Source organism: Lutjanus erythropterus, chromosome 22 (assembly GCF_056507025.1).
Source record: "Lutjanus erythropterus isolate fLutEry1 chromosome 22, fLutEry1.hap2, whole genome shotgun sequence".
NCBI classification, from domain to species: Eukaryota; Metazoa; Chordata; class Actinopteri; order Lutjaniformes; family Lutjanidae; genus Lutjanus; species Lutjanus erythropterus.
The window spans coordinates 19,205,807-19,231,703 of record NC_139338.1 but is presented as its reverse complement, the minus strand read 5'-3'; the positions used below and the strand labels follow the sequence as shown (position 1 = coordinate 19,231,703).

Sequence of the window (25,897 nt, the reverse complement as noted above, 5' to 3'; positions counted from 1 at the left end):
TGAGCAGGGGTGGAAGTAATGAATGAGAACTACTCAAACTACAGTGATCTGAACATCTTTTCATAGATTAGATCCATATGAAAATAGTTATTGTGGTTAGCATTATATGCAGATCCTCGTGTGACGTCTGTGTATAGTTCAGTCATTCCCAGAGACTGGGTTGTGACCCACAGGTAGATCACAGGATATTTTATTAGGGTCACCAAATAAATAAAACAGAACGGAAGAAATCCCACAAAAGCAAGATTTATATGAGCAGCAAACCTTTTATAAAAAATTTAAAATGTTCATATTGTTTTACTGATGTGAGGAAAAAACAAGAGCCTGTTAATTCTGTCAAATCACTTACTTTCTCATTTATGAAAGAGGCTAAAATGTCCTAAATTGTGAAAACGAACAAGTAGAGAAATTCAAACTTCCTTCAATAGATTATTCAGTTTTGAGTCCAACTCCAATGCTTTACAAAAAAAAAAAAAAAGCTTTACAAACTAATGACGTTGTTGAGATAATTTTGTTTGCTGAGTAAACATGAACACAACAGCCATGGTGTTTTCCATTACAGACCACCACTAAGTCGGTCTCTGCAGCTCTGGCTCCTTGCAGTTTTTAACAATTTAGGCGTATAATGGCATTCAACACGTCATGTTACCTGCTTTGTGAGGCTTGTAAGTTAATCAATAGTGGTCTGCCCACTGCTTTCACTCCTGACTCCTGCCTATGTGCTCCTGCCCCCACACTGATGTGTGTGTGCGTGTGTGTGTGTGTGTGTGATAGAGTGGATGCACACATTATCCTCCAGTGTGATGCGTGGGCCGATGTTCTTAAGCACCACTGATGGAGCCCATCCATAACTGTGACTAAAACCCGGTGTGTTTCATTGTACTTGGATTTCATTAATGGGACGTGGGCCCATTTTTCTTTAGTAACAAATATCTTGTGATAATTTTCAAAGTAGGATGCTACCTGGCGAATGAGCGAAACAAGTTATGAAAAAGGTACAGATGCAGACATCAACAGCTTATTCTGGAGCGTGCAAATCAAACGTCCTGAAATAGGACGTATTTTGGAGATTTTTTCTCCAGGAGGAAGGCAGCATGTAGTGTGGATATAAATGTATTACATTGTGTGAATTTGAAATTGCATTCATGAGTATTTTTCTTTACGCTCTCACTTAGACGAGAAGCAGAAATCCTCATGTTTTGAGACCTTTGTTCTTCTCAAGATATCTCTCACTACCAGACAGATATGTAATCAGGTGTAAAAATGGAAATAAAGTGATTTTAGAGGCTGTGCCATAGTATGAGGTTGATGTCACATATGAGTTAATTTCCTCCCGAAGTTAAAAGGTTGAATTTCAGTCCTGAAAGAAAGGAGGATATTGGAAAAATGGCCAATCTCAGCTCTCTGTATGGATTCAAAATCCAAGCACAGTCACAGCACAATAAGTGATGACACAGTAGGTGTTTTGCCTTTAGCAGCCAATGAAAAGCTCCCGCTGTGACCTCACTGATTGGGATGAAGAAAGAGGGCAACATGCTTCAAAGTTCCAGCCCATACAGAGGAGTGCAGAGGGAGTTGTTTTTGTTATGCAACACCAGGAAGATTTTATATACTACAGAGGATGAGTGAGGGCTTTTAAAGTAAAAAGATGCATCAACTATTTTTTATTAGATTTTGGAGGTGGGTCAAGGTAAAACATTTTATTTCCTATCAGGTAAATTCAGTGGTGGGGAAATCAGAGTGGCAACAACACTTCATTACAAATAAAAGCACTGCATTGAAAACTATACTCAAGCAGAAATATTTGCAACAATATTAACTTAAGTTATTACAAGTTGAATAAGTCATTATGCAGAATGATTGTACTGTTACTGTACTGATGGTACTGTTATATTATTATGTCACTGGATTGTTATTATTGTTACATTCATCTAAAAGGAGTGGGGCAAGATGGGGCTAATTTTATTTCATGCATTGGTATTTTGATGTAATTTTTGAATTATTTTATTAATAAATATTTTTTGAATTATAAAGCTATTTGTCAAATTTGAATACAGCTGTGCCTTGAGATTTTGGCTTGCCCTGTGGTGTGACTTGGGCACAAAAAGTTTGAAAACCACCGGTCTAGATAACTGTAGAACTTTAGTCCCAGTCCTCGATTCTGATTGGCTGAATTGAATTCTAAGCTGGTAATGAAGCAGGTACAGGAAGCATTTCATTTAAATAATGTATCACTGAAACATGCTATTTGCTGGCCATTAGTATATGATCATGAATGTCTTCAAGTCATTGTAGTCAAATTAACTTTCTGTAATGACTCGAAAGAAGCTCATTGGTGCTTTACACGGTCCAGGTAATTGTAGAACGCTGGTCCTCGATTCTGATTGGCTGACTTGAACTTTACAGCGCTAAGGAACATTACTGTACAAGTCGAAACCACCTATTTTGTATGTTAAAATATTACTGAAAAAAATAGGCTACTAGCGATAGATCTTCTCCAAGTTACACCTTAGACATAATTTAAATATTATTGTAAATGTGCCACCAGAAAATGTCAGTTAAAGGGCCACTGGATGCTTTAAGTGTCATACTTTATTTAGCTGTTGCCTAAGAAATTATATTTCCAGATGGACGAAATTACCATATCGTGGAGTATAAAACACCTATGTTATATAAGCGAGCGGCTGAGGAGCTCATTGGTTGCTGTGTTTCTGTGGGAAACTCTGGTGTGAGGAGGCATCATTTGCCTTTGGGAAGCAGAGTGACTGCTACTACATTTTTTTTTTTTAGCACGATTCGTTTCCTGTCATCCGAGGGACTCGAGTGTAACGTCGGTGCACGTTCACAGTTTGAACCCCCCCTCCTCCTTAACTTTCTCTCCGGGAAACCCCTCGGGAGCGACGCAAAGGACTTTCCACGGCGCACACGGAGGCGAGAATTGTGCGAGTCCCAAAGCTGAGAGTGTTTCCAACAGAAGAAGAAAAGAACAAGAAGAAGAAGAAGCTTTTTTTAAATTCTGGTGTGGAGTTTGGTTTCTAGGTGCCTTCTTTTTTTTTTTTTTTTTTGGTCGTGAATGACACTTTCCATGTTCTCGGATAGTCTCTATTTAAAATGAGGTAGGGTCGCCCGGGTGGTGATGGACACTCCTGCTGGGATCAAACCTGCAACCTTTCAGTCGCAGCACACAGCCTCTCCAGCCAATAGACGCCTCTGCCACCCTGAGTCCTCCCACTAATACAACCTGTACCACATCCACGGTATGGATTTCTGTGCGTTTCACGCCGCGCGCATCCCTTCAACAACTTTTCTGGATTTAATTTGGTCGAAACTGTGACAACCCGCACGTCACTCATTATGACTTTCACCTTCCCATGTGTTCCCGCCACGCACTCGGTGGCTTAGTGTCATTTTTGTCACGTTTCTGTTGAGATTTTCAGACCCTCCGTACACTTAAAAAGAGTTGTAGCCTAAATCTCGCCGGCTCTCATGGGACTGAGGCATTCGTCGCGTTGTTTGCTGCTACGGCGGAAGATGGCGGAGGCGGACAGCTCGGAGGTAGGGACCTTGTGGTGTCCTGCACCCGGTAACAGCGGGACCGGGACGCTCTCACTGTGGTTATGTTTTTTTTTTTTATGGTGACAACACATTTGACTTGAACGTTTATGTGTGCAATGCAGCTTTGTTTTTCTTAACATCATCGCAGCCACATTTTAGAATCGGTGTTGCGCTGTGATGGCGTGCAAGCAGAGGAAAAGTGCATTTCCCGGTGTCCTGCAGATGTTACGGCTGGTCTGAGCACACCGCTGTAATTGCAATAGTAGAGATAATGCATGCAAATGGTTTGTAGTCGGGTTTAAATGAGCGGGTTCGGATGCACGGACGTGTTGATTGTAGCTGTGTGCGCTGTCCTTGGTGCTGAAACAGAACCCGCATCCTTCACTGGCTCTTCTCTCAGTCTCCTGTCCGTGTGATGATGACAAAGACTACGTAGGCCTATATGTTTTTTATTAATTTTTTGACTGCTTATTATATAATTCCCCTTTGGCTTGTAGTTGATTGACTCTGCCTCTGTCAGCCTACAGGCAGGTCCATTGATGTCCGACAGATACTGGATTTCTGACTGATGCTGATACTAGGTAGTAGGGAATAAAAATATCGATACATCAGCTGATATTCTTCTTCAGTTGGGACCTGACTGGTACTTGATTTTTGGGATAGATGCTGACACTGATATTAGGGAGTGTAAAAAAAATTCTGATCTCAAAATATATGCCGATACACTTTATACAAATTATAATATACAGAATACAGAACATCTACATAAAGTCATATTTTTTTGCAATGATCTATTAAAGGTGGTTAACCCTTACAGCAATAATTTGTGGAGGCGTTTACTTTTAATAATTATAAATAAGAAATAACACAAATAGAATAAAACATACATATATATGAAGCTTTAATCAAATATACGTATAATGCTGCCTATAAAGCTAACAAAAACTATTTGCATTAGCTTATGTTCTGTTGAAAAATAAAGTTTTCATATAGGCATATATCAGACAATCTGTATGCTGACACCGATATAGACCGATATAGGTGTGACGGGCCAATATCGGTCCCATAATACAATATAATTTTTCAGTTGACCGATATTATATTGGTCAGGCTTTAGTTTCAGTGCCCTGATATCATTTTAAGCTCAGCGTTAAACTGCAAAATATCCTGCCTCCATTACATATCTGTCACAAGTATTAAACCAAATTACATCAGGGCACAGAAACAGCAAACTTTCACTGTTGTTTTCAATAACCAATACTATCGGCCTGAGCTATAATGGTCAATATCGGTATCGGTATATATTTTGTCCAGTATGCTGCTATATGAAAACTTTTTTTCAAACAAACATAATACAGATCATTGTTATTTGATAGCTTTATAGTCTGTGTTTTATGTATATTTGATCCTTAATTCAAGTTTAATATAATTTAATACCTACATTACATGTCTTTATCACAAGTGTTTAACACTTGCATGTTTATTTATTTTCTATTTTCTGTATATCATATTCTGTATAAAAAATATTGGAATTTATTTACTCCTGAATATTGGTAGAAGTTTTAATATCATGTAGGTTCATATCAGACAACATTTAAACTAATACCAATATTGGCCAGTAAATTTGTGATAGGCTAATATCGGGCTGATAGTACCAGCCAACCGATATATCTGTCTAGGTCTAAAGTCCATTCCTTCAAAATGTCACTTACAGTTCTGTAATTTGTCTGTAAAATCATTTGCTTTTTTTTTTTGACTCATTCAATGTATAAATCATGATATAACTTTATCTCTTCTCTTTCTTATTCCTCGTTACTAGCGGCAACAGCCTGTCACGTCCCCCCTCTCTCAATCAGCCCAGCCCTCCCCACTGCCTAAACCAGTGCCTACTACCCACCATGTGCCCTGCATCCCCCATACGCCTCATGTAGCGGCCCTGGCCACCTGTCCTGGTCGAGGCAAGATCGCCAAGTTCATCAGCCCAGAGGAAATGACATCACGGGACTACTACTTTGACTCCTACGCCCACTTTGGCATCCACGAGGTAGGCAAGCCAGGCGGATCGGCGCAGCCAGGGTAAAATAATGACACCAGATGCCTCCTACTCTGTCTAACCTGATGCTCTTTTACTTGCCAAGTTCCAACCCTGTTAGTCTGGCTTTCTCTCAGCAGGATATGTCAAAAACTGTGGCTGATTTAACATCAACAGATTTCCATGGTTATTTTGGTAGTGATCCAAATCTTCTTTCTGGCATTGATGATATTTCATCCATAACTAAGAAAGTATTGCACACAGACACTCAATGTGAAAGCCAGTTTGCAAAGTAGCTTCATGAAAGCCAAGTTTAAGCCCAAAAAAAACCTGCTAGAAACGACAAAACAAAGATCCAGGCAGAGAAAGCAAACATCCCTAAAACGCTAACACTTCTCAGAATTATCTGAATCAGGTTGTACGATGTACTCATCTGTAGTCAGTGTATTACCAACAGAAGACGGCAGTCAACACGGCCCCAGTTTGGAGAAACAGCAGGAGTACTGGTGTTGGAAGCTAAGCAATGTACTTAAAAAAACAGTCCATCCTAAAAAGAAAATATAAGTTTAAGTGGTCACTACATTGAGAATATTTTCATCACTTTACCTTTCTGTCAGACAGCAATTTCTGATAGGAAACAGCAGTTATTTTACTCCCCAAACCAACCAAACTCCATGTGAGAAATCAGTCAGACAGTTAAAATTCACACAATAACACAAACAAACTGTCTAATTGAAGCAGCAACTCCTGTGTCCTCAAAGGTAAAATTACTAATTTTGCCTATGGAGTGCCTATGGTGGCTTTGCAGAGAATGATGTGTGGTTTCCTGTTAGAAAAGGCTGTCTGATTCAAGGCAAAGTGATATCGATTTTATTTTTTTAAGTGGCTAAATGACAGGTTTTGTTGCTCACCCTGTCCACAACAGTACATCGCTTGGCTTCCACACTGGTGCTCCTGTCTGCTTCTTTAAACTGGCAGCGTGCCGACCGTCATCTACTGTTGGTAATACACTGACTGTGAATAAGCACCTCATACAATCCCACTTCAAATAATCCAAACTATCCGTTTAAATCTGTTTATAGCACCTCTTGTTAAAGGTGGGGAACGCTATTCTTGAGTAACATTGTTTATATTTGAACTCAGCAGCACAAACGAAACCTCCTCCAGAAGATTTACCATCCCGTCCGCTCCCCCTCCCCTTCTCCTCGTCCTGTGCACAGGCACGAACACAACCTGTCGCTGTTGTGTGGCTCTATTCAGTGAATTTGAGAAAAAAAAATGTAAAACATATGTAGCCTAATTATTTCTGAGAATGAAAGTCAACTCCAAACACAAACCTCAGAGGAAAACGTCTGCTTATAAACAACTAAAACTTAATTTTTATGTGATATCTTGAATGGAAATAGAAAGTTACTGAATTATCTGCATTGTTTGAGAGACTCTCCCAGCTGACAAAAGACGAGGCTTTCCCATTACCAACTGGCATTAAAGACGCAAGATGCATGATAATAGTCCATGTGCAGTGCTCCCTAAATGAAAACAATCTGTGTCCGTATTTTGCAGTCATCTACATTGAACTGCTAAATAAGACTGCAGCGCTGCTATACCCCAGCTAATGACCTTGAAGGAGTGGTGGTGGTGGTGGAAAAGTTTGGGGACATATAGACCTTTTTAAATTGTCCATATTTAGCATGTGGGTCAGGTTTTTGTCTGCTTGCAGACAAAAGAGGGTGTCCTGATTAAAGGGAGTGCAAAGCAATAAAGACGGAAAGTGGGATGTGTGAATGGGCTCAGGGAGATGGATATCAGGTGGTCCCCAAAGGCTTTGTGTTGTACTCCTGTCTATTTCAAGAAGCTCTGCCACTGTCACAGAGGCTTTTGGCCTAAATTCTGTCTTATCTACCTCATTACATATAAGAAAATTATGTATTCACAGGCTGTGGAAAATTTGCAACTGCCAGCTTTTAGCATAATGTACACATTCGTATGTCCATTATGTAACATTATGTGTATTATGTATTCCTCTGAGCATCACACCATTTCTCAGGCTGTCTGTACCAGTTCAGCACACAAACCGTCATGGTTTGCATATTATTCAAGACTACAAAAACCTCTAACACTTTATTTGAAGACGTGTGCATAAGACTGTCATTACACTGTCATAACAATGCTGTGACACTGTCATGAACATGATGTCATGTTATTAAGTGTCATTCAGTCAGTTATTCCATTGTTTTCAATGCAAAGTTGACATTGCTTGAGTTGTCTCTGTTATGACAACTTGACATTAATCAGGTCTATAATGTCTTTGTTATGACAACTTGATATTAATCAAGCCAATAATGTCTTTGTTATGACAACTTGACAGCGAGACAAAAATTATGTTGTCTGTACATCAGCGAACTCTGTAAGTGACATCACTTTGTCACTGCACTCCGTCATCAAACTGGCCTCATAACATTTAATGACATTTTTATGACAAGTCCAATTGATGTCACTTTACTTGAAATCCAGGAAGTTATTCATGACACTGTCACAAAAACACGTAACAGTGTAGTAAAACTTAATGACACTGTTATGTCCAAAATGTACCACTTCACTTGAGGTAGAGGAAAATATTCATGACATACTTATAAGGGTTTTATGACGGCCAGTGTCAAAACCAGCCACATATGTAATATGTGTAATGTTCACACAAAAAGCTTAGCAGTTTTTTTTTTTATTATTATTATTTGTTAACGTCATGTTGTCATAACAAAGACACTTTTGTCTTGCTTAATGTCAAGTTGTCTTAACAAAGAGATTTTTGTTTTGGTTAATGTCAGGTTGTCATAACAAAGATATTATTGGCTTGATGAATATCAGGTTGCCATAACACAGATATTATTGGCGTAGTTAATGTCAGGTTGTCATAACAAACACACTTTTGATTTGGTTAATGCCATGTAGTCATAGCAAAGGCATTCTTGGCTGGGTCAGTGTCAAGATGTCATGACAAATATATATTGGCTTGGTTAATGTCAAGTTGTCATTTAACCTTCATGAAGACTTCTTCAAGGTCATGAGAGGTGTCATAACATGGGTATGACAGTTTAATGACCATCTTATGCACCCCTTCAAATTAAGGGTTATGCAAAAATCGTCATATATCACAGCTATGAAATCTCATTAACATCTCATATTTCAACAGGAGATGCTGAAAGACGAGGTGCGGACGCTGACTTACCGGAACGCCATGTACCACAACAAGCATGTGTTCAAAGATAAAATCGTCCTTGATGTCGGCAGCGGCACAGGGATCCTCTCTATGTTTGCTGCCAATGCCGGCGCCAAACACGTGTACGGGGTGAGACGGATGGACACGCCCTCTGACCACAGACAAACACTCCACAGTTTAAATTCTTCATTATAACCATCTAACAGCTTCTCCTTTTGTGGGAGGGAAAAGCCACACACACCATTTCAGTGTCTAAATTAATATCATATCTGGCTCTCCCGTCACATTATCTCTCATCCGTGGCCTTTCCTTCGCCCCAGATCATGCATACACATACCCACCCTTTTTAAAATTCATCTTAAGGGCTAGAAATTGGTAATCTGTCTCAGAAAATCTTACACACAGCTGCAATAAGAGACATCTGGCTGTCCTTTGAGCAGAGCTGTAAGTCACGGGTTATACATTACTGACAGTGTCTCCCACAGTTATGTATGATTCATATACTGTATTACATTAATAGATGGCAGAGCAAAATGATGTATTATTTTTTCATGCTGCAGAGGGTCTGAGATGAGCGACCAAGGGCATTACTGTTAGATGGATTAGCAGGGTTTGATTAAATTTGTCCTTCCAATATTACCCCAAAGGTTAACCTACTTAATATGGGGAGGGAAAACGGTCGCAAACACCATTGCTGGTCACTGATTAGGAAATTTTTTGTTAACCTATGAAATATATATATATTTTTTTATCAATTATTAAAATAATGAAAAGTGTTATTAAAGAGATTGTCTGAGTTGGGTTGTAGAGATACCTATCAATAGTCAGTGTAATACCGACAGTGGATGGAGGTTGACACAGAAGCTAAGCAGTGTACAGGGTCAGCAGCAACAAATCAGTTCAAGCATACACTATATTTAGAATATTTTCAATGCTTTACCTTGCCGCCACACAGCCTTGCATAGCTGGGAAACTTCCGTTATATAAGCCAAATATTGCTCTTTCCAAACCAACCAAACTCCATAGGCAAAATCAGCAATTTTACCTCACAGAACATGGGAGTTCCTGGTCTACCGCTGCCTCGATCTTTTAGTTTGTTTGTGAATTTGTGCCACTTTGGTGAAGCTGAACTATCCTTTTAAAACACAAAAGTCACACAATATCACAAACAAACTAACAGATCGAGACCAGCAGCTCCCGTGTTCTGTGAGGTAAAATTACTGATTTTGCCAATGGAGCCTGGTTGGTTTGGAAAAAGTGATGTTTGGTTTATATGATGACGGTTTCTCATTTGAAAAGGCTGTCTGTCTGTAGCGTACGCTTAAACTGATGTTGAATTCATTTTGCTGCAAACCCTGAACAGGGTTAGCTTCCTAAACCGGGACTCCTGCTGCTTCTCCAAACTGGGGGGCACGCTGACCTGATCTACTGACTCCAGATAAGTCTCTTGTACAACCCCACGTCAGACACTCCAAACGATACAACAAACACTCAAAAGTTTTTGTACAAAAGACAACAGACCTGTGTTTTTCTCCTTGTGCTTACAGATCGAATGTTCAAGTATATCTGAATATTCAGAGAAGATCATCAAGTCAAACCACCTCCACAATGGTAAGCTGAAGTGTTTTTCCATTACTACTATGTATCTTATATCCATCTGTCTGAGTGCAGAACAGTGTGATGACATCTGGATTAGAAGTAGCGTGGAAAATCTGCATATTTCCATCATTACCGTCACACCCGACGATATTAGTCACAGTTCTGATGGTTAACTGGCAGCTCGCCTCTGATGTCAAATAACCATAATCTCTGCCATCAATCAGAAACCCCTCAGTGGTGCTGATTACCATTGTAAAATGCCACCCTGAACTTCACACAGATGGAGGACTGGAAACAGATGGTGCGTTTCATAACCTGCACATTTTAATAGTAGGCTTTTTTTTTTGGGTTTCATCTGCTATATTTACGTCTAAGGTATTTAAAGCTGATGGTCTTAGTGAAGTACACAAGAATAAAAACCCAAGTGTCAGCGGTAACTCTTTAATGTATTGGCCATTATTTATACAGCAGTGCTACAAATAATAATTATCCAATCAGTATCCAAGCAAATTTGATGCAATAGTAGTTATTAAAGTCATGAAATACTGACACTTGGTTTTTGGGAGTTGGGTCGGGAGCCATCCACCCAAAATATATTTGATGATATGTGAATGAGACTTAATCGTCTTACTGAATTGTGATTGGCCAAAGTCTCCCATCAGGGGCTAGATTTACTAAAGCTTGAGGTCTGGCTTTCTCTCAGACTCACAGAGCTTTCTAAAAGTCCAGACCAAGGTCCAAACATTTGGTCTGGTTAGCTTTGGTTTCTCATTTTAATTATCCAAGTAGACTAAAGAACTATATATGTCATTCTGTCATCATCTATGTGGGCTGCGTTTCCCTGTAATTGACATTGACTGTTTTGTAGATGGGCATGCATCTGATGTTGGCATGTTTACAATTCAGCCTGACTTCAGGGGCTGTTGATGAACAGAGATGAATAACCAGATTCACATTGTTGTCACCATAATGTTATTATTATTATGGCGCTACTACCAGCAGTACCAAAATGTCTTTTTCCAATTGACTCTTCATAAAGTTGTCAGACCAGATGTCAGTGCCAGATGGCGTGTTGTTTTTCCTTCTTCCAGCTCTGATGATATCCTGTCGTAATTTTCTGTAACTGGTAGAAACAAACTGAACCACGATTCAGTTTGATACGGACCAAGACCAACTCTTTTTGCCATACCGAAGTTTGGCTGTTTGGTCCGGGGGAGGTTTCACACATGTAATTTTGGTCCAGATCAAACTGGAAAGTCTGAAAGACCTGTCCAAAAGAGGTAGGTGTGAAAACGTCCTCAGTTGTCTCTCACGGATGTTTTTGCCAAAGGATGACAAAAATAAACTGCCTTCCCCAGCTTTAATTAGGAATAAACAAGCAGAAAACACAGTGACTGCATTAACTAAATGTGGTTACATCACCTTTTAAGGTGTTGAAGTTTAAGAAAGAACTAGTTTTCAAAGAATCTGCACATTATATGCATTCATTTTTCTTCCAAATTATGTTTATGTCTGTTTAGCAATATAAATAATTCTACAGTGTAGATTTCTTTTTTCAAAAAATAACATAATTTTTCAGCTTGAGACCCAAAAGGGAAATTTTGTGTCTCTCTGTGACCCAAACTTGGAAAAAACATCATGAACTGCCATAACATCTACATTTATAAACTACTGATAGAAAACATATATTTAAAATATATATTAAGTGCATTTATTCCATTATAAAAGTACATCCCAGCAAATTAGCTGAGTATTACATTAAGTTTCACACCACCTCATACTGTACTTGCACTCCCAGTGGGGGTTTGAGGAGGAGGATGTGGGCTGGTGCAGAATCAAAGTAGGCCGACAACGATGCATCTCTGACTCGCTCTCTCAAGTCCGCACACTCGTGGAAACGAAAAGAATAAACAAGCCGGGTTAGCTTAGCTCTCATCCGGTTCTTTTCCTGAGATGATAACAGTCTGGCTGGTCTGGCTGGGTGAGATTCCCTTTCCCTTATTAATGACTGTATTTCTGTGTTCTATTGTATACAATCACATGTCATATTTTACCATCGACCAAAGTTTGCTGAGATGTAAGTTACCTTTAGCCTCAGTCTTTTAGCATTAACGTTTCAGCAATTACTCCCAGTTTTGAAGTTAAATCTGCCGCTGTTATCACTGTAACCTGCATGTGTTCAGTGCAAGAATGGAAAGCTTGGCCGGCGTAGCAACAGTAACTAAGGAGGGTGGGGCTTAGTGAAGGGTACTTAGTACTCAATCAAAATGACTCATTTTGCTTTCCTAGGTTTGGCAAACTCTGTTCCAGAAACCCAAAGAGAAAATTATACATTTTTCCAATTCTTTCCACTTATTTTACACAATTACAGATGCAAAACTTTTTTTTTTTAGTGAGTATTACTGTGTAATTACTCTGTAGGAATCTGCCTTGCTATAATGGGACAGAGAGGCAAGAATGGAAAACAAAAAATAAGACATATTCATGCATAAAACTCAGAGTGCAGTAATAAGGTGTACTGATTTACAGCAATCCCTGGGAGTAAAAACAGTGTCATGTGAGAATAGAGCCAGTGTTCGATTTGCGTTAATGTGATGAAGATGCCGTGCAGTAATTTGCTGCCTGCTGTTTTGTGCCTCTCCACACCGCAGTCATTACCATCTTCAAGGGCAAGGTGGAGGAGGTGGAGCTACCTGTGGAGAAAGTGGACATTATCATCTCAGAGTGGATGGGCTATTGCCTCTTCTATGAGTCCATGCTCAACACCGTCATCTTCGCCAGGGACAAGTGGCTGGTACGATGGTGCAGCTGTAGGCTCGTGGGGAGGGCTGGACTCAATGTGTGTGTGTGTGTGTGAGTGTGTGTGTGTAGCTGGCTGGACACATAAACATAGCAGACAGTGATGAAGGAGAGGATTTACTGTACACTTCAGCTGCATGTGTCTGCTGCTCAGATGCTGAGGTCATGCGTGAATGATTTGGTTTCTAACCTCAGTCGCCGCCTGCAGGCTTTAAAGTCAGCACATGCGATCTTATATTACATGCCAGGTGTGTGGATAATAACGGTGATGGATGGTCTTTGCGTGCGCATGCAGTGATTCATGAAGCTTTTTTTGTCTTCAGAAACCTGGAGGCCTGATGTTCCCTGACAGAGCAGCTCTGTACGTGGTGGCCATTGAAGACAGGCAGTACAAGGACTTCAAGATTCACTGTGAGTAATTATGGGACAGTTGTTAGCATTTTCTCTCATGTTTTTGCTAAGTCATTCCTTTCTTCTGTCTCCCTCTCAGCTGTGCCGTGCATTATTAATGACCACTGTGCAGATGAAGTAAAATCAAACTCAGGTTATATATGAAATAGTATGGTTCCACTTTCTAAAAAGAAAGAAAAGATTTATTAGATGTTTTATTAAAGGTGTGAATTTTCAGAAAATCCTTGTTACTGTATTCATGACATCCATGGCCGTCACGTGACCTGCATTCGGCCTCCTGCTGCTCACGCTCAGGCCATCCAACAGCATTTTTTCCATGCATGAAACGCTGATTAATATGCATTGTCCCTGGTAACTAAATAAAGAGGGTCGATCTCACCAAGTTCCCTTCAGTTTTTCAGACCAATGGAACGACACTTATGACAGCGGTGGGGATTCCCGACTGAGTGCTGAGTGGAAGTCAGACGACTAATGAAACGTAGCGAATGTCCGCATTTGAAGGAGGAGGTCGGGTGGATAGATGGCTCAAACAAGCACAGGACTTTCACCCAGGATCCCAGAGTTTGACTTCTGTGTGGAACAGAAAGTAAATGTAGAGTTATTTAAAGTTTTGCATAGTCAATTCTGTAATTTGGCATAAATAATGTAGTTATTTTACCCCAAACGACAATCTTTTCCTAACCCCATCCAAGTAGTTTATTTGCCTAAACTTAACCAAACTGTGACGGTCTTATAATCAAGTGTGTGGTCACGTGAGTTATGTCACCTAACACAGACTGAGTGAACACAACTCGACAGTGGAGGTGGGCCGACGCAGACTGACATGGCTGCCCAGAGAGGAGAGGCTGTGTTCACTGTTGGCGCTGTAGGGTAGCTAAGGAGACACAAGGCACAATATTCCCTCCAAATTTGTCCTTTACAACAGTGTTCCTCAACCCTGGTCCTCAGGGCCACACATTGCTCCATCAGACCTGATTCACATGATCAGCTCGTCATCAAGCCTCTGCAGAAGCCTGACAACAACCTGATCATTTGAATCAGGTGTGTTGGAGCAGGGAAACATCTAAAACATGCAGGACAGTGGGCCCTGAGGACCAGGGTTGGGGAACACTGCTTTACAACATAGACATTAGTCCACACGCTGTTATAGGTGACCAAAAAGTCGGGGAAGCTGCGTTACAATCTGTAACAGTGAAACAACCTGGCATATTATCACATTATAATTAAAAACAACAACAACAAATAAAGAAAAGAAGCCATAGTCATAATTAAATTAGATACACAGCAGTTAATATGAAATAAATATCTAAAAGTATACACAGGTTATTAAAAAGAAAAAAGGTATATACAGCAAGGTGCTTTACACTAGACACACCATATCAGCCCTTACTCGTGAAAAAATCTGATACAGGGTCTCAGATTTTATCGAACACAGCTCCTCTATCCTCATTATAAAATCCGAGTCTCTCCAGATGCAGTGTCTCTGCCATTTCTCCCATCCACAAATCATACGTGGGTACGGTTCAGTTTCCACATTCACAAGATTATTTCTTCTTTTTTGCAATCTCCGTTATAAGAAAAACAGCCATTTTTCATACATATTGGCAAAAGATAGGGAGCTCGTAGCTCCAAGAATACTGAGGAGTGGATCAGGTTGCCAGCGCTTCCCAAAAGCCTTCGGAAAACAAAGAAAGATGCCTTTTCCAGTATCACCTTATATAGTTGATATGAGGAATATTTCAGCATCACAGTTCTATTCATCTATCTATTCACACACAGGCAGATACAGAGCAACATTAGCATTTATTTGAAGTTACGTGTCTATCTGCCTAATGAATGTAAATCCAATAATTACTGTGCAACTTGTTCTGTTTTTCTCTCCAACCAATGAGGGAAATACAAGCTCTGTAGCCACTAAATGCTCCACAGTGCTCACTAGCAAGTTCCTAAGTTTATCTGCCATGTTCTGCTTTGTCAGTAGCATAACAGTGGGTTTATTAGAGCTTTTAGTTGAAAACAGGTGTCTGCGTCTGATAAGCAAAGTGAGACATATCAAGAACATTAAAGTTGCAGGACTTAAAACCAAAACAGTGATCTAAAAGACCCTAAAACGTTCCACAGAGCTGAGAGGAACTACAGAGTTTGGTGGGTTCATCACCAAGAATGAACAGTTTAACAATGACTCTGTTATTTGAGCCATTGTTAAGATAAAAAATATTGATTAGAGCAGCTTTACTATCAAGCAGTTAGCTACTAATAAGGACAACATTTGGGTTGCCAGGTTGGTAAAAAATCTGTTTGGCTGGTGTAATCCTGCAGACTGCGAGAAATGAGTCAGTCATGAGTTTGCTTACATTTTAATGAGCCATCAGGTTTGTCATAATTATCATTAGTTAGACAATAACAAAGAGTTAATCTACCACTATAACCCATGTATTTTGGTCAGCAGCCCTTTAATAAATGTAGTCTATATTAGGAATGTTCCTAACTGCTATTATCTCTGTTGATTAAACAGAAATTTCAATTAAGACTCTTGACTAGTCTCAAATTAAGAAAACACACAATGTCAGTGTGTGGCTAATGTTAGCAGTGCTAGCACCAGCAGCCTGTTCTCCTCGCAGGTTAACGTCCACATGCCTGTGCTAAATGTGTGTATTGTTCTGGCTGAGTGGTTAAATGTCCGTTTATTCTGACACAGCCTACAAACAACTTTATTAGCTTATTCTTGAAAATACTCTGCAGCTATGCGCTCATTTAGATGTCATTTATTCTCATTTTCCACCTCGCTGGTGCACATCTGAGCATTAGGCTTCAGCCCCAATTTGTTGTGGGAGGCTGTATAACATCTTAGACACACTAGTTAACAGGAGTTAACAGAGTTTAATACTGTCTCTAACGTGTTTGTTGCTGAGTTTTGTGTATTTTAAAGGCCCAACAGGGCATTGCAAATTAGCTTAAGCTATAAATGCTGCGGTATGCGACAATGGTATAAATACATACTCGTCCCCATACAAATAAACTAATAAAAATGTATTACTCAATAGTAAAGCCGTTAGTGACAATATAGAAACCCAGCATAAAATATGCCTTATTAGAAAGTAGAACCAAACATTTTTAAACCAGCGAGGTGCCTCTATCCTCGAGTACATTCGCTGCTCTATTTGTGTTCAAATAACTATCACAGCAGGAGTGCTGAGCTTAACATTGTGATCCAGATCAGAGCACTAATATTAAAGGTGCCATTCACACTTGTACTTGTACCGAATCTGGGTTAATAACTCCTACTGAGTTTCCTTGTACTGCACAGGTGGCCTTCTCTGTTCTATTACATGCATACTTTCACATAAATCCCAAAAGAACCCAGTCAACCCAAACCCTCGCGCTCTTATTTTTAGTTTCTCTCTGCGTCGGTGGCATATTCCACCTTCTCATCGTTCAGACTTAGTCCTTGGCCCCCTGACAAAGCAAGGTGGAGTGGAGGGACAGAGGGAATGGGGGAGGAGAAGCCTGCTTGGTGTGTTTTCAGTCCAAATTATAATAAAAAAAAAAGCCTGCCAGACATGGTGGAGGTGGAGGAGGCCACAGTCTATTTTCAGGAGGGCTTGTCTTTCTCCACATAGGGGCTGGATAGACAGAAAGACAGCATTAACGCGGGACTCTTTTTCCTGGCAGGGTTAAACACTTTGTTTTACTTTCTCTGCTACCTTTCTTTATTCGTGCTGACAGCTTGGCAGGGCTGCAGAGAACAGAGCTTTGCAAGTGCATGAAAATTCAAAAAAGTAAAAATCTACAAAACATACTTGCGTGTGCGTGTGTATTCATATGGGTCCCGTACTTCAGATGTTCATGTTGTGTGTGTGCGCAGGGTGGGAAAACGTGTATGGCTTCGACATGAGCTGCATTCGCAATGTGGCCATCAAAGAACCTCTGGTGGATGTGGTAGATCCCAAGCAGGTGGTGACTAACGCCTGCCTCCTAAAGGTTAGTCTGTGTCCTTGTGTATAAAACATTTGTCTTTGATGCCATTGTGACGGGTCAAAAATAGATAAAACAAGATAAAAAATATAGTAAATTCATGGTCTGTCATAATAGTAAAAGCTGATAAAATAAATAGATTAATAAGAAAGATTCATGAGGATTGATTAAAACCATTAAGGGTATTTTGTGGATTTTAAACAGAGTTAATGTATCTGTAATAACTTGTTGAGAGTGTTATATTGATATTAAGCTAAGTTTGGCTGGGTTCAAACAAGGATTAAATTTGAAACCTGCTTAACTCTCAGTTTAACTTTAGATTATGTTGCACCAAACTTTTAAACTAGCTCAAAATGAAGAAGGATTAAAATTAAACCTCTCTTTAAACCTTGGTTTAGTTTGTATTTAAAACCTACATTAAAATTAATTCTGTTGCACCAAAACTTTAAACTCCAGTTTAAAATGTGATCCAGTATTTTCAGTAGGCCTAGTTTCTAAAATAAAGTTAAGAGACAGACTCAACACAGAGTTTTATGCTTTGTGTCTTTCACTACAGTTGACAAATCTAAGCAATAGTTCAAAAATAAATAAATAAATAAAGAGCCATCATAAGTTGGCTAACTAGGTGAACAGACTTCTTAGCTAGCAAACAATGTTACATTTTGTTAACTTTTTAGCTAGCCAGCAAAACATATGTTTGTTCTATACTTTGTAGCTAGCTAGCAAATAGTATAATATTTTTATTAGCAATCAGTGCAACACTTAACTTTTTTGATAGCTAGTAAACAATTACAGTTACTTTTTAGCTAGCTAACTCACAATATAACGTTTGTTTTTTACTTTTTAGCTAGCTAGCAAAGAATTTAATGTTTGCAAGCTAACAAATAGTATAACATTTTAAGTAGCAATCGATGTAACATTTTATTAACTTTTTAGCTAGTTAGCTTTGTTTTTACTTGTTAGCTAGCAAGCAGAGAATATATTGTTTTCATACTGAGAGAAAGTCAGTAATCGTAGGTTAATCATGTTCATATTGAGGTAACTTGAATAAGGTGAGTACTCTTTACTTTCCTGTGGCTGTTTTATTTGTAAATTGCTGTACTTTTGTGAAACACCACTCTCATGATTATTTTTCCCCATTTTTCAGGGGTGTAAGACCATAATGTTTTATACCATGAAACCCCTGCATGTTGGAGGCATACATCCCAACAAGCAGAGTTCTTCCTCTCTTGTGTTCTGCTACCGACTACGTGAAAAAACAAAAAAAAAAAGAGTCGGAGACAGCTATCACTCCCCCAGCCTCTTAACGTTTGAGTCTGCTGAGTCTATTTTCTAGTGCATTACAGAGGTTTGTGGAGAGCTGTAATAGTCTGCGGCTCTGTTTTCATGCTTGACGATACAACAGTGGCTTGTCTTTCATCTCACAAATGAACAGAGGATAAGAGCATTCAGGGAAGTAATAGCTTCTCTCTTTGTCCTCTCCACCTCAACCTTTCTTTTCATCGCTTTTCCTCTCTCTGTTCCTTCTCTCGGTTCTCTCAGCTTTATATCCCATTTTTTTTCTATTCTGGGTGTCTTTCTTTTCTTTTGTCTTGTGTCATTTTGTAGTCTCATTTCTCACCACTTCTTCTTACCCTTTATCTTCTGTCACTTTCTCTGATTTAAACCACGTCAGGCCTCACTAGTTTGAGTGAATAGGAAGGTTTCGCTCTGTGCGATGGTGAAATGTCACACAGGAGCAGGCGTTGAGTCACCAGTGGGGATGAAACAGACTCCCCATCACTTGAATAAGCACCAACCCTCCTTTTGTGTCCGAGAAGGTGATTTATGTGTCAGGTTGGAGGGCGGTTAGTGGTTAGTTAGTGACACGCTGCACTCTTAGAAATAAAGGCGCTAACTGCAACCATAAAGGGTTCTTTTGGCTTTGGAAAACACTTTTTGGTTCCTGGAAGAACCTTTTACAAAAGTTTCACTTTCAGAGAGTTCTAGCTAGGACCCAACATAAAGGGTTATATTTAGAACCATCTGTGAAACCATCAAATCTGTGAAACATTTTACCCAGAACCACCAATGAGAGGTTCTAACAGCGCTTCTCTATGGTATAATGGTTGCATCCAGAACCTTTCCACCTTCTAAAGGTGCTAAAAAGAACCTACCCAGGGGGTTCAACCCTATATATGGTCCAAGGGTTTTACCCAACTGAGAACCCTTTTGTATTCCAAGAGTTTTATCTAGAATGCTCTCAGGGCTCTCTTCCAAGAACCCTTTTCTTTTCCAAGACTTTAAGCAAGAACCCACTAAGGGGGTTCAACTGAGAACCCATTTACATTCCAAGGGTTTTATCTAGAACTCACTCAGGGGGTTCTGCCGAAGACCATTGTATATTTCAAGGGCTTTGTCTAGGAACCGTTCAGGTGGTTCTATTGAGAACCCTTTTATATTCCAATAGTTTCGTTTAGAACCCACCCAGGGGGTTCAACCGAGAGCCCTACATACTCTAAGGGCTTTATCCAGAACCCGCCCAGGAGGTTTAACTGAGAAACCTTTAATATTCCAAGAGTTTTACCAAGAGTTATACATATGGGTTCATATATATCCAAGAGTTTTATCTAGAATCCAGGGGGTTCTACTGAGAATCTTTTTATAGTCCAAGAGTTTCATCAAGAACCAACTCAAGACATTCTACTAAGAACCTTTTTATATTCCAAGGGTTTTATCTAGAACACACTCAGGGGGTTCTTCTGAAAACCCTTTTAAATTATGGGACAAATAAGCTTTGACAAAAGAGTTCTATAAGGGTCTCAACAATCCTTGAAGACCTCTTTCTTCCAATAAGGGGTTCTCTGAATTATGGTCCTGAGTAGAACCTCTGTCCTTCAGGAAGAACCATTTTGGAACTCTTATTTCTCAGAATACGCTCTGAAGATGAACTCGGTGACACCGTCTGTGTCTCTTTCACATGTATGTATTCAGAGCTTATTCACCCCGTCGTCGGCTGTTAGCCCCGTCTTAATTCAAACTGCCACTCACTCCTCACGCGCTAAAATTACGGCGTCGCTCTGGGGGGCTTTCTTCTCTCCCTCCTCCCACAGTTTGCTGTATATGATACCGGCCTGGTCTCATTGGAAAGGACAGAGGTGTTAAATCACAATCTGTCATGCTGACGCCACATGGCCGAGCGAGCCGTAGCCCAATAGGCCGGGCAAGATGAACAGGTTGCAGTGTAAAATACCCCCCACCCTCACACACAGACACACACACACATACACGCATGTCCTGTTAAATACAAAATCATCTACATGCAGAGGAGACACACCTGCTCCACTCCTATTTTCGGACCCATGGCGATGCCTGCCAGGTAACAAAATGCGATAGTTGAATTTGCGGCCATATTCATAAGGCGGTTCTTGATATAGACTCAAGCAGACACACACTCACTCTCTCTCTCTCACACACACACACAGCCTCCCTCCCTTGTAGACTTGAGGGAGGACACCCACACAGCATGTGTACTGTGAGCAGGCTTCGTTTGCCAGCCGTGATTCAACCTGTGGGCTTTCACACACACACACACACACACACACACACACACACACACACAATAATCATGGAGGATTCATAATCAAGCAGGATTGACATATACATGGGCCGCATGTGTGTGAGAGGTGGTGAGTGGGGGCGACAACGTGTGTGTGTCTGTGCTTGTACATGTGTTGTGCCGTTGTACTGTGCTGCGACCGACACATGACATTTCATGAATTGAAAAGCAAGATATCTCTTGAAATAAGAATTTACAGAGGAATAATTTGGTTGTTTTTTTTTCCCCCTCCCCAGGAAGTGGACATCTACACTGTGAAGCCAGAGGACCTGTCCTTCACCTCTGCCTTCTGTCTGCAGATCCAGCGCAATGATTACGTCCACGCCCTGGTCACCTATTTCAACATTGAGTTCACCAAGTGTCACAAGAAGACTGGCTTCTCCACTGGTGAGGCTCATCTCTGCAAACGTCTTTACTTACTCATCCCCAGAGTCCTGCACGGGGTCCTGTAATCCATTACAGTTACAAAAAAATAAGATGATTCAGATTACAGTTACATATCGTATAAATGGGTATTATTAGCAGGATTATAATTTTAAAATACATTTTAAAGTAAAGAACAATATACTGCCATGAGAACACTTCACAAGTCAAACAACACAACTTTTGTCTCATTGAAAACAGCTAACAGTTACCAACTCATTATCTATTATTATATGCTTTAATTCGGTGGAAATGTCGCCATTATCTTGTCTCAAGGTTTAATTTAGAAAACATTTAGAGGTAAGATCAACCACTAATGTTAGCTACACAAACTATCCGCTAACGTCAGATACACAAAGTGCTAATGTTAGCTACACAAACTATCCGCTAACGTCAGATACACAAAGTGCTAATGTTAGCTACACAGACTATCTGCTAATGCTAGCAACACAAACCAACTACTGTTACTTAGACAAATGCACTGCTAATTTAAGATACAGACCAACCACTAACATTAGGTACACTGACCAACCGCTAGTATTAGCTACATAGGCCAACCGCTAACAAACCAACCGCTAACATTAGCCACACAGATCAATTGTTAACGTTAGCTACACAGACCAACAGCTCATGTTACCTACACATAACAAACCCTAACATTAGCTACGGAGACCAAATGCTAACTTAAGCTACACAGAACAGCTGCTAACATTAGCCACACAGACAAACCAAAGATGTTAGAGGTAATCAAGTTATATTACTTTAATACTGTGATACTTGGATTAGATTACTCACAATTATTATTTAACAACTAATTAGTGGTTGTATCGGAATATATTTTTAAAGTAACTCTCCCAACGCTGCCAAACAATTAATCACTTAATCAAGAAAGTAATGGACATATTAATTAGTAATGAAAATAATCTTTAGTTGCAGACAGTTTTTATTGGAACTGCTTCCTACCAGAAAAAATGGCACTGAGAAAAGTGTGAAAAATGGTTCAGTGAGGCAGAAATCCCAAAACTTGAGCAAATAAAACTGAAGTATCTTTATGGCTAGAGGTAAAAAAAAAAAAAAAGAAACTATTTTTCATTTGAGTTCACAAACACTTTAGTAGACATCACTGAAATGTAAGACTTGAGACAAGAGTGCATTAAAGGACATGAAGAGAGCAACCAGTAGATTCAGTTTTCACACTGTGGTTTGCCCTACGGTGAAACATCCAGCACTACTTCCAAATTTCTTTTGAAATGTTTGAGCATTTTTTGAGCCATAAAATCAATGTCCATGTTAAAAAGAAGCTACTTCACTTGAGCACGTTAGCTCTTGGCTACACTCTGCTGGTGTTATATGAGCCGACCCGCCGCTCGCGCCGACGGAGTCACCGAGCGCTTCTGGTAACGTTTTGCAGAGGACGACTGTTATAGAGAGGGTACCTAAGCTGTTATGTAAGCTTATGTTAATACATTCATGCATCCAGCACTTACATAATGTTGTGTAGAGGAGGTTCTATGTTTGGCCGAGTCTGTTGGGCCTGAGGCTCAGCATCTCCTCTCAGCCTCTGTATTTCTCCCACTGGGTGACTGAGTTTCAGACGCTCTTCACTCACTTTCCTCCGAGGGAGCCGAGTGCCCACTGGAACCAGCGTGCTTTGTAAATTTTTATAATTTCTCACGCTCCCCTCAACTTTTCTTCCTCTTTAACCTCTTTACACATCATCTTCTCCCCCTCTGCAAATCATGTTCTTTTTCAATGCGTTTCCATTTTCTCTGTTACTCATGTTCCTCTCGTCCGCTCCTCCTCCTCCTCCTCCTCCTCAGCTCCAGATGCTGCCAGCACACACTGGAAGCAGACAGTGTTTTACTTAGAGGACTACTTAACTGTCAAGAAGGGAGAGGAGATCTTTGGCAGTATCGCTGTCAGGCCCAATGAGAAGAATGTGGTAAGACTCATAAGAAATAGGTACACAACACTCAGCAATTTAGATATAAACGGTGGTGGAAAACTTCTGGCTCACTCACAGCCAGCAGCCAGTTAGCTTAGCACAAAGACTGGAACCAGGGGGGAACAGCTAGCCTGGCTCCATCCAAAGGTAGGGAAAAAAAACACCTACTAACACCTCTAAGGCTCGATTATTACATATGATATCTGTTTAGTTTAATGGATTCAAAAACGGAATATTTATTGGATGGGACCAGTTGCCAGGCAACCAGCAAATATTCCATCTAAAGGTGTATTCACACGGAAGCGGAAACTTTTCAACACTACCCCAAGCATTTCCTAGTGGTATTGTTGTTTGCGCTGCTGTTGCAGAAACAACGGGATCACTTTCTGTTCTTTGAATTCTAGGTAGAGTAAGAGCTTTTTCAAAATTAAAAAAAGCTGCTCTGCTCCGTTTACCCCAGAAGAAAATATGTGTGTTTTGGAGGAACTCGACAGTCACAAAGACATTTTACTTGGAAAGTTTAGTGAAGAGTGAAACAATACCAAAAAAAATCTGATATGGAAAAAAAACTGCAGTGACAGGAAACAGTGTGAATCCCACGGTTGAGAGGAGCATCAAAGATGTTCAAGAAAGATGGCACTGATTGCTACCATGGCAACGTGGGTCTCAAAACTGGGTTAGCCTGGGGGTAAGGTGTCTATTTTTTTTTTTATTTATTTTGCTCACAGTTGGTCAGTCTTTATTTTTGTGAAATGGTCTAATTTGCAATAGACGAATCTATAAGCAAAATTAAGACTAGACTAACATTACAGACTGATTTAAAATGTCTTTGTGAAACCGACAGTTCAACTTACATTTACAGAGTCTGGATTTTTAATGAAGGAGAAGCAGTAGATCTAATTGCAAAGATTTTAACAAGATAATTTAACTTTTTTTTGTGTGAAAAGACCATGGCAGAGACATGTCTTTAGTCCTACTCAAAGTAGAGAAATCTGTGTACATGTTAAAACATGTCTGGGGGATCTTTAAAGTAGGCTATTAAAAGTACAAGTACTCATTATGCAGAAAATGGCCCTTGAGAGTATTATACTATTAAACATTATATTATTATTGATGCATGAATCTTTAAATAGACAGTTGAAATGGGGCTAATTTTAACAATTGCATTTACTTCATTCACAATTTCATTATTCGGTTAGTTTTTTCATCAAAAAAACTACACTTTGGCTTTTATTGAGAATTTTTTTAGATTATTTGTCAAATCAGATATTATTATTATTATAACCTATATTTAATGAGATATAATTTTAATTATTGGAATAAAAATATAAATCTCCCCTAAACAGCCCATAATTTACCATCACCAATATTTATTGTGCATCCCTTTTTTTTTGTTTTGTGAAGGTTTTGTTACTACAAGTGGAAATTTCTGCCATTAATTTCTTAATTAACTAATTGTGAATCATTGTATCTTTCGCAGCGTGACCTGGAGTTCACTCTGGAGCTAGACTTTAAAGGACAACTATGTGAGGCCGCCATTTCCCACGACTATAAAATGCGTTAGGAACAACAACCAACCAACCAACTACCCTCAGCCCTTCAGGACCCACTTGGAGAAGAGGGGGGGGGGGCCCGGCTCTCCACGAAGCATTCCAGTCAGCCAGCGAGGGCGACCATCTGATCGGATGCCATCATGCCAGCACCTAAGTGATGTCATCAGAACGGGCAAGTATCTATCAGCAATAGTGCCATCACCTGTACCAACTTGATCAACTCGGGCACATCGTTGAATGTAACACCCTAAACGAACTTGATTTTTTTTTTTTTTCCCTCACTAGTTTCTGGAAATTGTTATTTTTTTGAGAATAAAATGAGAAGCATTTATGAGTCTTTATATTGTTGGTGCAGCTAATTGAAAAGCATTGATCTGCGCGATGTTGAGAAGGTCACAGCACAGTCATTATCTGTTTTTCCTTTAGTCATTTGTTCAGATTTATCACGCACTGTGTAATTGTATAGAGGGTATGGTAATCAATCGTGTTTTATTTCATTATTTATTATTTGCATGTGGAGGTTTTTTTTGCTTCATTGATTTCAGAAAGATGTGAAATGTGATTTATTTATTTCTTTAATTGAGGATAATTCGGAGCAACTGTATTTTGGTGCCAGAAGAAAACAGAGCAATGCCTCGGAGCAGTAACAAACACAGATGCAATATGTCACGTACCACTTTGTTTTGGAGATCAGACAAACAAAGAATATGAAAAAAAAAAATGTTAAAGAACACGATGATGAATAAAATGTCAGAGAATCAAGTCTGATTTTTCTCATGTGATTTTCTTT

At 39.7% G+C, this 25,897-nt stretch overlaps 1 protein-coding gene across 1 annotated transcript; it reads left to right on the top strand.

Annotated features, from left to right (window-relative positions):
• The first annotated feature begins 3,122 nt into the window (after window positions 1-3,122).
• Window positions 3,123-25,870, top strand: prmt8b (protein arginine methyltransferase 8b). The gene is made up of 10 exons (XM_084710797.1): window positions 3,123-3,555; window positions 5,375-5,599; window positions 8,778-8,933; window positions 10,352-10,415; window positions 13,055-13,197; window positions 13,526-13,613; window positions 17,479-17,594; window positions 21,423-21,573; window positions 23,430-23,551; window positions 25,035-25,870. Exons 1-10 carry the CDS (start codon window positions 3,487-3,489, stop codon window positions 25,116-25,118), a joined length of 1,218 nt encoding a protein of 405 aa, XP_084566923.1. The 5' UTR covers window positions 3,123-3,486; the 3' UTR covers window positions 25,119-25,870.
• Window positions 25,871-25,897: the final 27 nt, after the last annotated feature.